At 40.9% G+C, this 16,797-nt stretch overlaps 1 protein-coding gene across 1 annotated transcript; it reads right to left on the bottom strand.

The window, feature by feature from the left end:
- Positions 1 to 3,468: 3,468 nt before the first annotated feature.
- On the bottom strand, positions 3,469 to 6,957 carry pck1 (phosphoenolpyruvate carboxykinase 1 (soluble); the record flags this gene model as incomplete). Its single annotated transcript, XM_080846575.1, has 9 exons — positions 3,469 to 3,926; positions 4,051 to 4,146; positions 4,265 to 4,402; positions 4,709 to 4,933; positions 5,308 to 5,470; positions 5,573 to 5,760; positions 5,938 to 6,141; positions 6,294 to 6,478; positions 6,734 to 6,957. The coding sequence occupies 9 exons, from the start codon at positions 6,955 to 6,957 to the stop codon at positions 3,469 to 3,471; spliced, it is 1,881 nt and encodes a 626-aa protein (XP_080702701.1).
- Positions 6,958 to 16,797: the final 9,840 nt, after the last annotated feature.

The raw sequence follows: 16,797 nt of genomic DNA, 5'->3' as shown, positions 1-16,797 counted from the left end.
AGCGATATTGATCTCAATACACCCAACCTCCATGAGGTATTTTTGGACCTCACTAATGCCTTTGGATCAGTCACACAGTCTGTTGTGGAAGGCATTCAGTTACTTTCAGGAAACCTCCCATCCAAGCTTTTGTGAACGACATGACAACACTTTCAACTTCATGTTCCAGTAGGCTGTTTGCCAAGTTGAATGGCGATCTGAGATGGGCAAGAATGAAAGTGAGTATATCTAGTATATCTATCACTAAGGGAAAACTGGTGGAATAGAGTTTATATCGATAGCGAAATGATTCTTCTATTGTAGAGAAACATGTGAAGAGATTTGCAAATCACAGTACTGGAAATTGCTGAGGTTGTGTTGTTGTTACTTCTATTAGATCAGCGATGAGCGTCAAGCAGGTCAGTAGGATTTTTTTAATCTGTTGGCTTGCCTATCAAGATACTGTAGATACCACTTTTGAGTTTGCCAAATTTGTTTGGTCAGTGGTACAATGGTTAGTATTATTGAATAACAAGTCGCTGACCTATAGGCTCAATTCCTGGGCAATGCATGATGGTATTTGGATAAAGGTGTTTGTTATTGGATTCAATTTATTGTTTTTGCACAGAATACAAGTACAGAGGCAATGAAATGTGTTGCATGTTTGGGTCATTTGTCTCATTGATAGCCCATGACTTACATATACAACAGTAATAGTGGGATAATGTCTTCATTGACACATTTTTTTTCTTCATACATGCACATTTTAATGCAAGTGCTGTAGTGCTCCACTTTTGTATAGCTGGTAACAAGGCTGCAAACAAACAAAACAAAGGGAAAAAACTAAATAAAGATTCACCAAAAATCAGAAGTATTTTATTTTATGGAATACATTTATTTAAAATAAATATATTTCAATTCTATGATTTCATTTGTCCGTCAAAGTCTTTCCATTTAGTTATCTGAAATAAATATTCTACTGAGATTCTGATCATTGATGGTGCGCCTTCTATTGTGTTTCCTTGGAGCAACTTCCATGACAGGCCAGCATTCTCAATTGTGTCACACAGTTGCTGAAATACGTCCTTAGCTGTGGTATTATGGTTCATTACATATTTAGATAATTTTGTTTCTCCTACTGCCAATTTTTTTGCAGTGGTCATTTTAAAGAAATATCAGACCTCCAAATGTTGGGATGGCTCACGGATTTCAATCACTGACCTCATAGATTTCAGTTATGTTCACTTGACAGGTATACAGGACCTGCACTCTCTTGTCTCTCTGTTAGAAGTTTGTGCAGTCAGTTGTGTGTGTGTTTGTGTGTGTTGAAAATCCATGTGTGTTTGTGTGCGCTAGCGGTCGCAAATACAGGGCAGGAGAGTGCTTTCGCAGGATAACTGACACAGCGGGGGGTAACGGAGATATGGGGAGAACAGTATTTTTCTTACCAAGTCTTTAAATGCCAAGGACAATGAGACAGCGCAATATAGAGCTTGATCTCGATGAACTAGGAGGAACTGGATGAATGAGGTTAAAATATTTCTTCATAGAATGTATGTTGTATAAGTTTTATGTAATGTTTTTGGCATGTTATGCTGTTGACCAGCCTGCTATTTTAGCTTGCTATGCTGTTGATTAGATAGCTTATCTAGATAGCTTATCTAGACTTTACAAATTCTATAGATCTAGATCTACAACTCATGTGATTGGTACAGACAGGCTAAAGTTAGACAAAAGTTTTTACTCTGTCCAAAGTGTTACAGTGCACACATGTTTAGAGTAGACTTTGGCTTATGTTTGCATGATCAACATGTGTGCTCATGCATGTGTAACAGTGTGTATGATGTGTTACACATGCACATACATAGCCTATGTGGTTCAATAGCTTATCAGCTCAGCAACTCAAATAGCCTGTGTGCACATTCCGCTCTGTTGGCCCAGCATGTCATAAAGATATTTCAGACACTACTCTATCCTACATGACACAGGCAGCAATAGCAGATCAAAGCTTTGTAAACGTCAGCTAACTTCTTTTGAAAACTAGAAAACTTCTCCTATCTATATTATCATTATAATGCATCCCATTCTATGGATGTATAACTTTTACTGTACATTTTATGATCGCAACGTATTGCATCACTCCAGGAATGCAATGTGATTGCATTTTCTATACATAATAATTGGATTTTTTGCATATTTTTATTTGGACTATAGCATTTTCAGTACAATGTAAAAGGGCTTTTTCTCACTCTTCTTTTTTAATTTTCCAATTCACACGTATTTTACAAAGTGATTGTGTAGGTGGTGGAGAGGACCACCCATTCCTATATTCTCAGATCTTTTAATCAAAGTCGTCTGGCTGTTCCTGGGTGACCATTAATTTGCAGATTTGGCCCCTAAACTCTGGAACAGCCTTCCACTCAATATCCAATGTGCATCCTATCTGGGTTCTTTCCAATACCTTTTATAAACTGGCCTTTCCTGATAATTTTTAAGTTAATGAATCTAAATTTGTAAATTTATTGATGAGATATTTAGTTTTAGAGTGGAAGCCACGAAACATCTACAAAATCATTAAAAAACGGCATATTTTGGAGAAATATCTTTTTTCGTTTTGGGAAGTAACCATATAAGAAGTGGGATAATGTATAGTCTGTCAGTCATTCTTGAAAAATAAATCCCGTCAGGGTGATCCAAGATCTGTTCATCCTGTCAGGATGTACAGTATTTTTTCAAGAATGACCAGTGGACTAGACATTATCCCTTAAATAAGCCATGTGTAGAGTTGCTTTCTGTTTTTTGAAGAAAGTGTGTGTGCTGGTTTGTAAATACTTCTTAATCTTACTTCTTCAAATATGAACAAATTGGACAGCTCAACAGAATGTCCATCCAAAGTAAATATTCAGATACTATGACATTCCTAAGACACAAATACTGTATAGCCTACATATACACAAAGTAATATTGCCCACAATTCTCAGGGGATGAGATGGAGTTTCTTGACATATTTATTCAGATCTCTTACTTATTGGACATGAAAAAAACAAGTATGAAACAAAACAAGTACATGTACAAAAACTGAGAGTAATACATTTCTTATCATGAGGTACAGAGGCATCTTGGACAGTACTAGAACATTGCTGTAACTTAGAATAATATAATCACCATACAAATAACAAATGTCATGTTTGCAATTGTGTGCAAATAAGTTATGTCATTAAATAACAAGATTTTCAAAAAAGAAAGCCTTTTCAAGCGATAAACATCTCAGATTGACAAATATTATGATGGGCCATTGTTCCACTGTGTTAGTGTTCGAACACTAACAGAACAGATGTGTCAGAGCTGTAGCCTTTCATTAAATTAACGTTATGTTGAATCCAAACAGTTTTACAGATTATGAGCTCAAATTAACTAAAATACTAAATATTATCATTTTTGAAAGGCATTTAAGCTACAGGGGAATTAACAATGCTAAGAAATTGTCTTTCACAACCGTTGTACTCTTCTTGCCAGTTGTTCCAGCTCAATCTGTACCTCTTTTGGCAGGTCATCATTCACCTCTTTGTGGAAATAAGATTGGATGTCCTGAACTTCCTTTTCCCAGAACTCTCTGGAGAGATGGAACAGCTGATCCAGGTCCAATGCCTCTTGTAAGCCACATAGGTTGAGAGCGCCAGGCGCAGGGAGATAGCCTACAGCAGAGGGTATTGCCCCAGACTCTCCATTGAGCCGACGGAACATCCATTCAAGTACGCGGACGTTCTCACCAAAGCCTGGCCAGAGGAAACCTCCGGTGGGGCTCATTCTGAACCAATTGACGTGGAAGATCTTGGGCAGCTTAGCGTTAGGGCGCTGAGCCATGCTCAACCAGTGGGCTAAGTAATCGCCAAAGTTGTAGCCAAAGAAGGGACGCATGGCGAAGGGGTCATGCATGATCACCTTTCCTGATGATGGGTACACATAACAAAATCAGAGAGGGTATGTGAATGTTTGCTTCAACATTCATCTGTTTGCTACAGCTACATAGTCTTTAAGTATGTTCTGTGAACCATGAGAGGAAGGCCTCACCTCTGAATTCAGCTGCAGCCGTAGCCTCAGATCTCATGGCAGCGCCCACAAAGACGCCATGCTGCCAGTTAAAGGCCTCATACACTAGAGGAACGCCTGCAAAGAAGTAAGCAATGGTTGGGCACTGAGTGAGTGAAGAAAGAACATGTGTGTGAAGCTGTGCGTGTACGTGTCCGTACGTCCGGGTATGTAATGTAATAGACGGAAAACTCACCTTCAGGTCTCCTTCCACCAAAGATGATGGCTTCGATGGGTACCCCCTCAGGGGACTCCCACAGTGGGTCAATGATGGGGCACTGTTCAGCAGGTGTGCAGAAGCGCGAGTTTGGATGGGCACTGGGCTCATCTCCACCTGAGAATGCAGGCAGCGAATGATATGGATTAGAACTGAGCAAAAGGACAAGGAGCATGGGGGGGGGGGGGGGGGGGTGGGTGTCGTAACAATGAGGAGAACAACATGGAGGTGGGGAAAGTGGGTATGGGGAAAGAGTGAGAAAGATAGAGAAATGACTGTAAAAGAGTGAAAGAATGACAGAGAGAAAGGCATAGAGAAATGACTGTTAATAAGTGAGAGAATGCCAGAGGGAAAGCCAAAGATGACTGTAAAAGAGTGACAGAATACCAGTGAGAAAGACAGATATAGATTAAGATGACTCACTGTCCTCCTTCTTCCAGGGTTTGTTTTTCCAGGACGTGACAGATATGCCTTCAGGCAGGGTTTGGTCCATCCCCTCCCAGTACACACCCCCATCGCTTGTCTCTGCTACGTTTGTGAAAATGGTGTTCTTACAGATGGTTGCCATGGCATTAGGATTGGTCTTTCCAGAAGTTCCTGGAGCAACCCCAAAAAACCCATTCTCTGGATTTATGGCTCGCAAGTTTCCTTTAGGGAAAACAAACACATGCAATGTTAGTGCGTTAGGAAGTCATTTGACGGTTTTTCTTTTAGGCACTAATTTCTCTACACATCAAATATCTGTTGTCAAATTATCAAAAATATTGTTACATTATAATATATCCTTGTCTGCATGTACAAACCTTCCTACATTTGTTTTTCATGCATTGCTGAGGAAAATGGAGGAGCAAGGTGGCCCACAGACTGGTAAGTTTAATTTCAAAATGTCTGTAGTTAAGCTTTAATATTACCAACTGACTTGCAATTGAAATAGTCAGATTCAGTATTTCAGTTTTGCATATTTAAAATTTTGATCCATTTTAAATTTCACAGCCATAACACACATCATACAATGAGCTTACCTTCAGAATCAAACTTCATCCAGGCAATGTCATCCCCCACACACTCCACCTTCCAACCTGGCAGCGTGGGACTGAGCATAGCCAAGTTGGTTTTACCACAGGCACTTGGGAAGGCAGCTGCCATGTACTTCTTTTTCCCAGCAGGGTTTGTGATACCAAGGATCTAAAACAATGCACATGCCAGTTAGGTTGGACCAAGGTCTCGCTTATATTGGTGTGCTTTTTGGTGTTAAAATGAGTAATATGCTTGTGTATGTTGACTGACCAGCATGTGTTCAGCCAACCAGCCTTCTTCCTTTGCAATGCGTGAGGCAATGCGGAGTGCAAAACACTTCTTCCCCAAAAGTGAGTTTCCTCCGTAGCCACTCCCAAATGAAACAATCTGTCTTCGGTCTGGGATGTGAGCTATCAACGTCAGGTCAGGGTTACAAGGCCAGTTATTTACCAGAGGCTCTGAGAGTGAGATGAAGAGAAATGATAAGGTCACTTTATCAACACTAGTATAAATTAATAATGGTAGAGGTCTATGATGTAATATGGATGTATGGCACATTTCTACGAAGTAATTGCAGTTTAAGTAATGAATTTGTAAAAATTAAGTGACAGATTAGTCATGTGACAGACACGCACTATTGAGTGGAAGGGGACAGCCCACGGAGTGCAAGCATCGCACAAACTCTCCATTTCCCAGCTCATTCAGGACAGCTTTCCCCATGCGAGTCATCACACGCATGCTAGCCACCACGTAAGGGGAGTCTGTCAGTTCCACGCCGATCTTTGAGAGTGGAGAACCCACTGGCCCCATACTGAAGGGTATCACATACATTGTGCGACCTGCACTCAAAAAGAGAGCAAACAAACAAACAAACAGATAAAGATATCTTTTTTATGTCTCCTCTTGAATCTCTTCAAGTGTACTGAAGTTGAATGTACTTTTATTATTTTTACAATTGTGCAATTGTCGAATGAATAGAAAGTACCGGTACCTTTCATGCAGCCAGGAAATCTCTGAGAGGAAGCTTTATCAAACTCCTCAGGGCTCATCCACCGACCGAGTTGAGACACACCTCCACCCACAGGACATGGCACAGTGTCTCTTTGCTCCTGGGTCACAATAACCGTCTTGCTCTCCACACGTGCCACATCCCTGGGGTCTGTTCGCGCGAGCCAGCTGACAACATGCCCAGCATAACATTTAAAGGAAGTTCCCATTTAACAATGACTGCTAACATTCCAGATATAGTAATGTTTAACCGTATGATTAAATATAACATAAGTGCAATAAATAAAGCCTAGTAGGTTGTGTTCAGACTGAATTTTTTACACTTGTAGATGAGCATCCTTAGACTGTAATCAGACTGGGTCCATTGCAATTCCAATAGATTCCAATAACACAGTTATTTTGAACACGGCGATACCCACTCACCAGTTGTCATACTTCTGAAGCTTTTTGATCATGCCCTGCTCTTCCATCTGGGTGAGAATAGTGGAGTTCTCTTCCCCCGTGCCATCACAGATATGCAAGCACTCGGGTTGGCACAGGGCTATGCTGTCCTCAATGAACTCCCTCACAGCTGGGGCCAGGGCTCCAAGGTCTCCCTGCACAATGCGAGGACCAGCCAGGCTCTGAGATTGGTGTTGAGGTGGCATGGTACTGGACAACTAGTTTACTGCCACCAATTACTGGACAAGAATGCCTCTGTGAAGAGAGCTGAAAAAGAAAACGAGAGAATAGGCAGTTACTTTGGAGAAAAAGGAGGGGGCAATACCTGCAATGGATGACATCAATTAAGATAGAAAAGGAGACAAAGCGAGAAAGACAGCAAATTATGGAGAGAAGGAGAAATCTTTTCTCCAGTTGCTGTGTAATTATCTTGTTAATTATTATTATTTAATGTTCAAGTTCCCCTGACACCATGCAGATTCATTCAGTCAGTAGGACAACTGCATTTATCTGCAGCAACTGGTGGTCCTGAGAAACATATAATTTGTATAATGTAAAGACAACATATATCATTTTTAACAATACATTCTGGTTGCAGGCAAGGATAATATTATAAGTTAACATTGGAAATTGATTCCCAAAAGCCTAAGAAACCAAGAGATTGTAAGATGAATCGTGTCCAAAATGACACAGCTGTAGGCTAAGAAATGGATTAAAGAAGATGGAGAGAAAACTTACTGTCTGAGACCTATTGAGTTGGTAGAGGTTGAGGTAGTTGTTTTGCTGCCTGCAGTTTGCTTGAAGCATGTAATCATGAAGACCAGGGTCACAGATTTTATACTTTGGACAATGAGGAGGCGTAACAAAAGGAGGTGCGTATGTGCGGCAATATGTAAAGACAGAGCGTGGCTTTTTTGATTATTTGCACAAACTCCAAATATGTCCATGTCCATACATAATACAAATGTAAATCATTAAGCTGTGAGAATATACGTAGATGGCGCAGTTAATCATTCCACTGAGCACTCTGTTCTTTGGAGAATGAAAATACTTGATAGTACATTGACTCGGTGCATAGAGGGGGGTCAGAGGGTGGCTGAGCTTTGACCCACATAAGATGATACAATAACTACGCCAGCATGTCTGAGTGACGTATTTTTTGCTGGCTACTTGCCGTGATTGGTCAGCCAGCTGGAGGCTCGCCGGTTGAGCACATGTACAGGGCAAAGTTCTGATACTGAGCAGAGTGTTAGCCAGACCAGCCTTGCAGTATTCATAGATACAATGACATGCAACAGCAAGGCCGCTGCGTCATCGAACAAATTGATTTGCTATTGACAAAACTGTGCTTCAATCTTTCAAATACACCTAAAGCAATCCAATTGGGGTTTTAAGAATTAGGGATCTTGAATGTCACAGTATATTTGAGATCCTGATATGACCCAGAGAAATGGTCTTACTATTGAAACAGAGTTTGCCTGTTTCCTGCTCTATTCCACACATATTCTTACACATACACTTCTCTCATTCAGTCAAATATCAAATATGGAGGTGTGAAAGACAGGGACGTTAGTTTTAGGCTATTTTATGAATTCAGTGTGTAAACTGCAACTCTATGCACTTTCTCTGTGACTGCCCTCTCTCCTAGGTCTTTCTCTGTTTTGAACTTGAGCGGTGGACATAATGTGCTGAACTGACTGACTGACACAACTGCAAAAGCAGATAAGTGTTTATGACCACAGCAGCACACTGGTGATCTAATTAAACATTCACAGTTTTAAGCTGATGCGGTTTCTTTGTTGGAGTTTGCATTTCTATACACAATGTTTACCTAAAATTCACTCAGTTAAACACAAGATACTAACACTCACAAGGTCATTAGTGCTTTCCATGGTAGCAGTTATATCTCTATATAATATACTATACAGAATAGAGAAAATGCTATTGGGTAAATCACATCTGTGTGATAAGTGAGCCATCCATGTTCAAATTTAATAGCATATAATATTATACTAAGGGTAAGCCCGTCGGTCATTAAGACCACTTTGATGTTAAATAAAAAAAGATGAGACAAGAACATGTTGTGGTGTTAAGTAATTCAGTTAATTATAATACTGGTTACTTGTCTGCCATTTGTTACTCATGATATTTTCTGAAACATTAGTTTCACTACATTCATACATATAAACCACTACATTCATCATTACATTTGTATTAACGTCCCTGTCTTTCACACCTCCATATTTGATATTTGACTGAATGAGAGAAGTGTATGTGTAAGAATATGTGTGGAATAGAGCAGGAGACAGGCAAACTCTTTTTCAATAGTAAGACAATTTCTCTGGGTCATATCAGGATCTCAAATATACTGTGACATTAGTTTACTAGTCTATAAATCACTTCATAGTCATGCACCTGAATATATAACAGACATGCTCTCCAGGTTCACACCCAGTAGATCCATGAGGTCCTCTGGCACTGAACTCCCAACAGCTCCAAAAGCCAGGACAAAGAGACATGGGAAAGCAGCTTTTAGTTTCCCCCAGCCTTTGGAATACTCTGTCAGAACACCTGAGAATGGCTGAAACGGTTGAAACAATTACACTTAAGACATACCTCTTTGACCTCGCTTATCACTCACTGTAACATTTATCTGTTTACTTATCTGTTTGGACTGATATGCTAAGTTAGTGACAGTGAATTAATATATTGACTAGGGCTCAATTTGCTGTGAAAAAGCATTAAAAAATCTGTCAGACTTGCCATTGATGTGAAATGACAAAGCAAACAAGCCTTGGCAATGTGATGTTCACCATGCATTAATGGCAAACAACAGATACTTAAGACAATATTTATTAAAAAAAAATCTTTATTCCTGATTAACCCATCCTTAACCTAAAACTGCAGAGCTAACCAACTTGGGCAACGTCAAAATCTTTAAGGGCAAGTCTCGCCACCCGGCGGCCATCTTGGTTACGCCCCTGGGCAGATATTTTGGGCCAACAAGATTAGGCTCCAATCTAAATAAATGGGGAGAGATCCAGAACTTCACATAGGATGGTCAAATACACATTTAAAGTACATCACGTGAACCTGCGTTTAAATATGACAGAAACGATGTAAACATTGCTTCCCCAACTGCTCATAAAAGGCTACAAAAAGCCTTCTTTGTGTTGACTTGCAATTCTGCCATTTCCAACAATGTGATTAGCTTTTTAAAAAACAGGGCATGTTAAGTGTTTTTCCTATTTCTTCTTCAGTAATTTGTCTCCTAACTTGTATAGCTCTCCAACAACTAGACCAACAACTACAGCACGGATCGAATCTTGCTAGCCTGTGAACTTACCAAAGCTTTTGTCACCAAAAAACCTGCATCTTATAACATTGCTTCGGTCCAATGTACTGTTTATATATATATATATATATGATTAGTAATATTTTACAAACTACCTTTGGGTATTTCCAGAGGCTATTGCGCGAGTGTCACAACAGAACGGATATGGCAACCTAGCTAATTGACACTTTAGGAAATGAAGGGCAATGGGGCCAAGACTAGCTATACCTAAATTCAGATTTTTGGCTTAAGCGGTTTTTGAGATATTGATATAATTTGTAGTGCCTTCATATCATTTGTGTGCCTTCAAAGAATGTTGTTGTGATTGTGCATATCAAGGATCAAGATGTAAAGGAATGTTGTGATTGTGTAAATCTATAGTATCAAGATATAGATCAGAGAGTCATTATGGGTCATGCCTTCAAAATTGATTGGCGCACAACTTTGTGGATCAAAATCCTTTTGACAACTTTTTGTCAGCATGGTCTGGAGATGACTATAGGAGATACAATTGGTGGAAAGGGTGCATTAGATTAGAGAGCTTTGTTAGTACTTCTACACATAGATTTAGGTATCTGGCAAGCCTACCAACCCAAAACCCCTGAAAAAAGACAACCCAGTCAGTTTGTTATGGTCTCTTTATGACAGAAAAGATACGCTTCAGCGAGCCTTACAGACTTTTCTCCCTCTTGTGACGTGTCAAAGCGCTCTTTAGAATTAGACTGCCCCAAGTAGGGAGTCTCTCTACATGAAGAGAATTAGACCGCCCCAATACCACTCAAACCGGTGTCATTTTGTTCTTGCAAGCATTGGATACCTTTGATACGCTAGCTAGCTCCAAGAAGCGAACTCACACAACTTAAACACTTTTCATCTATTATTTATCTATTCATTATTAATCCCATAGGGAAATGCAGGTGTAATAGCAGCAAGGTAATAGGAATACAATATATGAATACAAAAAATAAAATTAAAATAAATAAGATAAGTACAACTCAGCTGGCGTATATTAGATAAAAGTTATTAGTTAGAGGGGTCCGTCCTCGGTTGTGGAGCCTGATGGCTACTGGCACAAAGGACTGGCCCAGGCACTTTGTGGTGTGCCAAGAGGGGATGATTATGTGGCTAAATGTGCTCCCCATCTGCACTAGCTCGTCATAGAGAGGATGGCAGGGGTTCTCCAGGATAGCATCCGGCTTCCTTCTCGTCCTCTCCTACGCAACCGCCTCCAGATTTTCCGTTCAGCTCCCACCACAGAGCCAGCCTTCCTTACCAGCTGGTTAAGTTTATTGGCATCCCTCGTGTTGATGTTATCACCCCCAACAAACCATGCCAAAAAAGAGGGCACTGGCTACTACAGACTGGAAGAACATCTGCAGCAGCTTATTGCACACTTTGAAAGAACAGCTTGCTCTGCCCCTTCCTGTAGAGGGCCTCAGTGTTGGCAGTCCAGTCCAGTTTATTGTTTATGTGAACACGCAGGAACTTGTAGGTGTCAGACTAGTCGGGGTGGCTGGATGGTGCTGAAGGCGTTGGTGAAGTCAGAGAACATGACTCTCACAGTGCGGCTCGGTCTCTCCAGGTGTGCGTAGGCTCTATGGAGCATGTAGATGATTGCATCATCCACAAAATTTTTTGCCTGATTGCAAACTGCAGGGGTCCAGGGAATCATTCACCAGGGGCTTGGGGTGCTGCAGGACCAGTCTCACAAAGCTCAGAGCAACTGGCCTGTAGTCATTGCTTGCACTGGGGCTTCCCTTCTTGTGCACCGGTACAATGCAGGAGGTCTTCCAGAGTTGGGGCACCTACTTCAGCCTCCAGGTGTAGGAGACATGCTGCGGCTGTGGTCTGGGGGATGTGTGTGGAAGGGGGGGGGGGGGGCATGCTGCTACCTCTTGGAGTAGGGGGCTGGGGATGGGCAGAGACAAGGTGTGAGTGGGGGCACAGGTGGTGGTGCGTGGGGACCCAGGCTGGGGTGGTGGGCTGGGAGCGGCGGGAGGCGAGGTGTGGGGGGGGGGGCACTGGTGGAGGTGATGAGTGGGGACCCCGTCGGCCCTGCTGACCTCATGGGTATTGGGAGGTTAAACCTGTTGAAAAACTGGTTCAGCTAGTTAGCACGTTCCAGGGTCCCCTCAACGGCAGTGCTTGCCTGTTTGTAGCCAGATATCTTTCTAACCTGACTGACTGCAGACGAAGGAAGTGTAAGTATGTTTTTCTTTTTTTGCCAATTAAGCACCAGCTAACAGCTGATGTAATAACTTAGAATAGATGTATGCTAACGTTGATTTATTGGAAAATTGTTATGGTCATTTGCTGCAGGATCTACAGTTTGTTTGCCTTATTTAGTTTGTTAGTTTAAGGCAGTGGTCACCAACCTTTTTAGGCCCAAGATCACCGACCTCTGCCTTGGTAACTGGCAAGATCTACCTATTGAGGCATTGAGAGACTGTCCAGACTCCAGACTTTACTTACAACTTAACTTTTTATTTAGCCTAATTGTACATGGATGAAATCAAACACTTTGGCCCAGCTTTCAAATTGATTTGACCAAGAACACAGTAAAGTGCAAAATAAAAAGGAAATTATTTGTTAACCGCACACAATGAGCAGGCTGGAAATGAACTGTTTTATTTATCAACTGAAGTTAAAACACAACACTGACCAATTTCTCATGTCAATCAAGTCAGTGTGATGGCTGATGATGACACTACATGCTAACATGTCCCCAACCCCCACTTCAACATGCTCACATTGCTTACCCTCTCACACAGTCATGGCAGTGTCTCACAGTGTTGGCTCATCTGGCAGACCTTAATGATAAAGTGAAAAAAGTTTTGGGGAAATGTGTGCATTTGTGCATCTATTAATATTAACTAATAAAAAAATAAAAATCACATGAACATAAGTATTCACATCATTTGCCATGACACTCAAAATTGCGCTCAGGTGAATCCTGTATTTACTGATCATCATCCTTGACCTGTGGTAAACTCAGTTGATAGGACATGATTTGGAAAGGCACACACCTGTCTATATAAGGTCCAACAGTTGACAGTGCATGTGAACTGACCAATCCATGAAGCCCAAGGAATTGTCTGTAGACCTCCAAGACAGGATTGTTGCAAGGCACAGATCTGGGAAGGGTACAGAAAAATGTCTGCAGAATAGAAGGTCCCAATGAGCACAGTGGCCTCAATCATCCCTAAATGGAAGAAGTTTGGAACCACCAGGACTCTTCCTATAATTGGCCGCCTGCCAAACTGAGCGATCGGGGGAGAAGGGCCTTAGTCAGAGAGGTGACAAAGAACCCGATGGTCACTCTGACAGAGCTCCAGCGTTGCTCTGTGAAGAGAAGGGAACCTTCCAGAAAGACAACCATCTCTGCAGCACTCCACCAAGCAGGCCTGTATGGTATAGTGGCCAGACGGGAGCCACTCCTCAGTAAAAGGCACATGACAGTCCGCTTGGAGTTTTCCAAAAGGCACCTGAAGGACTCTCTGACCATTAGAAACTAAATTCTCTGGTCTAATGAAATAAAGATTGTTGCCAAGCGTCATGTCTGGAGGATACCAGGCACGGCTCATTACCTGGCCAATACCATCCCTACAGTGAAGCATGGTGGTGTCAGCATCATGGGAGGATTTTCAGCGGCAGAAACTAGGAGACTAGTCAGGATCGAGGGAAAGATGAATGCAGCAATGTACAGAGACATCCTGGATAAAAACCTACACAAGAGCGCTCTGGACCTCAGACTGGGGCGAAGGTTCATCTTCCAACAATGACCCTTAGCACACAGCCAAGATAACAAAGAAGTGGCTTCGGGACAACTCTGTGAATATCCTTGAGTGGCCCAGCCAGAGCCCAGACTTGAACCCGATTGAACATCTATGGAGAGATCTGAAAATGGCTGTGCAGTGACGCTCCCCATCCAACTGATGGAGCTTGAGAGGTCCTGCAAAAAAGAATGGGAGAATCTGCCTAGAAAAAGGTGTGCCAAGCTTGTAGCATCATACTCAAAAAGACTTAAGGCTGTAATTGCTGCCAAAGGTACTCCAACAAAGTATTAAGCAAAGGCTGTGTATACTTATGTTCGTGTTATATTTTCGTTCTTTATTTTTAATACAATCCTATTTTCACTTTGTCATTATGGGGTATTAAGTGTAGATTGAAGAGGGAAACGATTTTAGCATAAGGCTGTAACATAACCAAATGTGGAGAAAGTTAAGCGCTGTGAATACTTTCCGGAAGCACTGTATGTGGATGAGCAATTCAACTAGCAATTCATAAGCATAAAGACATTTACTGCTGTACTGCCCATAGACTAGGGGTCTCAAACTCAGATTATCCGAGGGCCGAATTAGCCTCCAGTCTGGTCAGTGGGGGCCAGATGCATTTTTGGGTCACTTTGTCTCATTGATAGCCCATGACTTACATACAGCAGTAATAGTGCAGTAAAAACGCAGAAAGTGGAATAGGCTTCAGCAAAAATCCGAATGATTTTATTTTATAAGGCATATATTTACAATAAATATATTTCAAGTGAAAATGATTGAAAAAAAAAAAAAACAGTAACAACAACTTAAAAACATGCAACTGTTCAGGAAAAATCTCCAACTGTTCAACTACAGTGCCCTCCGCAATTATTGGCACCCTTAGTGAATGTGCAATGAAAAAATATTTGTTTGCTGTTTATCCTCTTGGTCTTTCACTCAAAATATTTACAAAAATCTTACCTTTTCATTGAAATAAAATTATTGAAAGAAAACATTTTTTTTTTTTTTTTAAATAAATACTATTTTCCTAAACAGGGGTGCCACAATTATTGGCACCCCTTAATTTAATGTTTTGAAGCAGCCTCCCTTTGCCATGAAAGCTCCAAGTCTTCTCCTATAATGCGTGATGAGGTTGGTGAACACATGGCACAGACCTTAGACCATTCCTACATACAGTATCTCTGCAGATCCTTCAGATTCTGAGGTCAACACATTTGCAGATTCGGCTTCAGCTCTTCCCACAGATTTTCTATGGGGTTTAGGTCTGGGGACTGTGATGGCCATGGCAAAACCTTTATTCTGCTGTCGGTGAACCATTTTTGTGTTGATTTTGAGGTGTGCTTCGGATCATTGTCCTGCTGGGAGGTCGAACCACGGCCCAGTTTAAGCTTCCTAGAGGGGGGCTGTTAGGTTTTTATTTAATATCTGCTGGTATTTGATGGAGTACATGATACCATGTATCCTAACAAGATGTCCAGGGCCTTTGGAAGAAAAACAGCTCAACAACATCAGAGATCCGCCACCATACTTCAATTTGGGTATGGGGTGCTCTTCTGTATGGCTATCTTTCTGTCTACGCCAAACCCACCTTTGATGTTTGTTGCCAAGAAGCCTTATTTTGGTCTCATCTGACCATATAACTCTAATATAAAAGTCTGACTTACATTTGGCAAACTGTAGGCACTTTAGTTTGTTGTTGATTGACAGCAGAGGCTTTTTTCTGATAACCCTCAAAAACAACTTGTGGTGATGTAGGTGCAGTCTGATGGTAGTTCTGGAGACTTTCTGACCCCAGGACTTAACTAACTTCTGCAATTATCCAGCTGTGATCCTTGGAGATTCTTTTACCAGTCGAACCATCCTCCTCACGGTGCGTGGGGTTTATTTAAAGATAGGTCCTCTTCCAGGCTGATTCCTTACATCTCCTGTCGCTTTTAACTTCTTAACTATTGCCCTGATTGTGGAAGTGGGTATTTCCAACTGTTTAAATATTTTCTTATTTCCCTAAATCCGGATTTCAGCAGCTCAACAGCTTTTTGTCGCACTTTTTTTCTTTTGTCTTTCCCATCTTGATGAATGACTAAGGGTATTTGGCCTGTGTCACCTCATATTTATACCTCAGTGAAGCAGGAAGCCATGGTTGACCACTTAAGAGTTCCTAATGAAACAGGTGAATTCAAAAATGTAAAACATGACTGGTAATATGCTTCAGTTAGATTTTAATTATAGGATTTCCTAGGGGTGCCAATAATTGTGGCACCCATGTTTTGGAGAAAAATATTTTATGTAATGTCAAAACAATTATTTCCCGGGCGCTAATGGTACAGTCCAACTACAAGGGCAAAATACATACATGGAAAATTTGAGTGAACAAATAAAACAAAGAGACAGATATCCATTTATAAAGTTAAAAAAAGTTTCAAACCCTTTTTTCATTTAATTCCATTTTTATTTAACTGCAAAATTGAACAGAAAAATGTTACAAGGACCCCCTGTGAAGTCAAGGTTGAACACAATAGTTTTACAAAGTAAAATAGCTCTCAAGTACTTTTTCAAATTTTCCGTTTAAATTTTAACTCTTTCTTTCACAGAAAATAGTTGCATATTTCAAAGGGTCTGATAAAATATGCATAAAGTATCATCTATAAGGCCATTGTCGGAAAGATACCACCTTATATCTCAATGATGGTGAACTGGAATTCTAGACCCTATCAAACCCCCTGAAATGTCTGGCTTATGCTTAAGGTCCCTCGTGTACACTCTGAACTGGGAAAGTTAGCCTTAGGTTTTAATGCTCTAACTTCCTGGAATGATCATCATGATCTTCATGATTCCTGATTTTTTTTGTCTTTTGATGTTTTTTATTGTTCTTGTTTGTTTACTATATTATTATTATTTATTATGTTTTATTTGTATTTGTAATATGGACGTTGTTGAAA

This window comes from Sprattus sprattus, assembly GCF_963457725.1.
Source record: "Sprattus sprattus genome assembly, chromosome: 10".
Taxonomy (NCBI): domain Eukaryota; kingdom Metazoa; phylum Chordata; class Actinopteri; order Clupeiformes; family Clupeidae; genus Sprattus; species Sprattus sprattus.
This window is presented reverse-complemented; position numbering and strand designations above follow the sequence as displayed.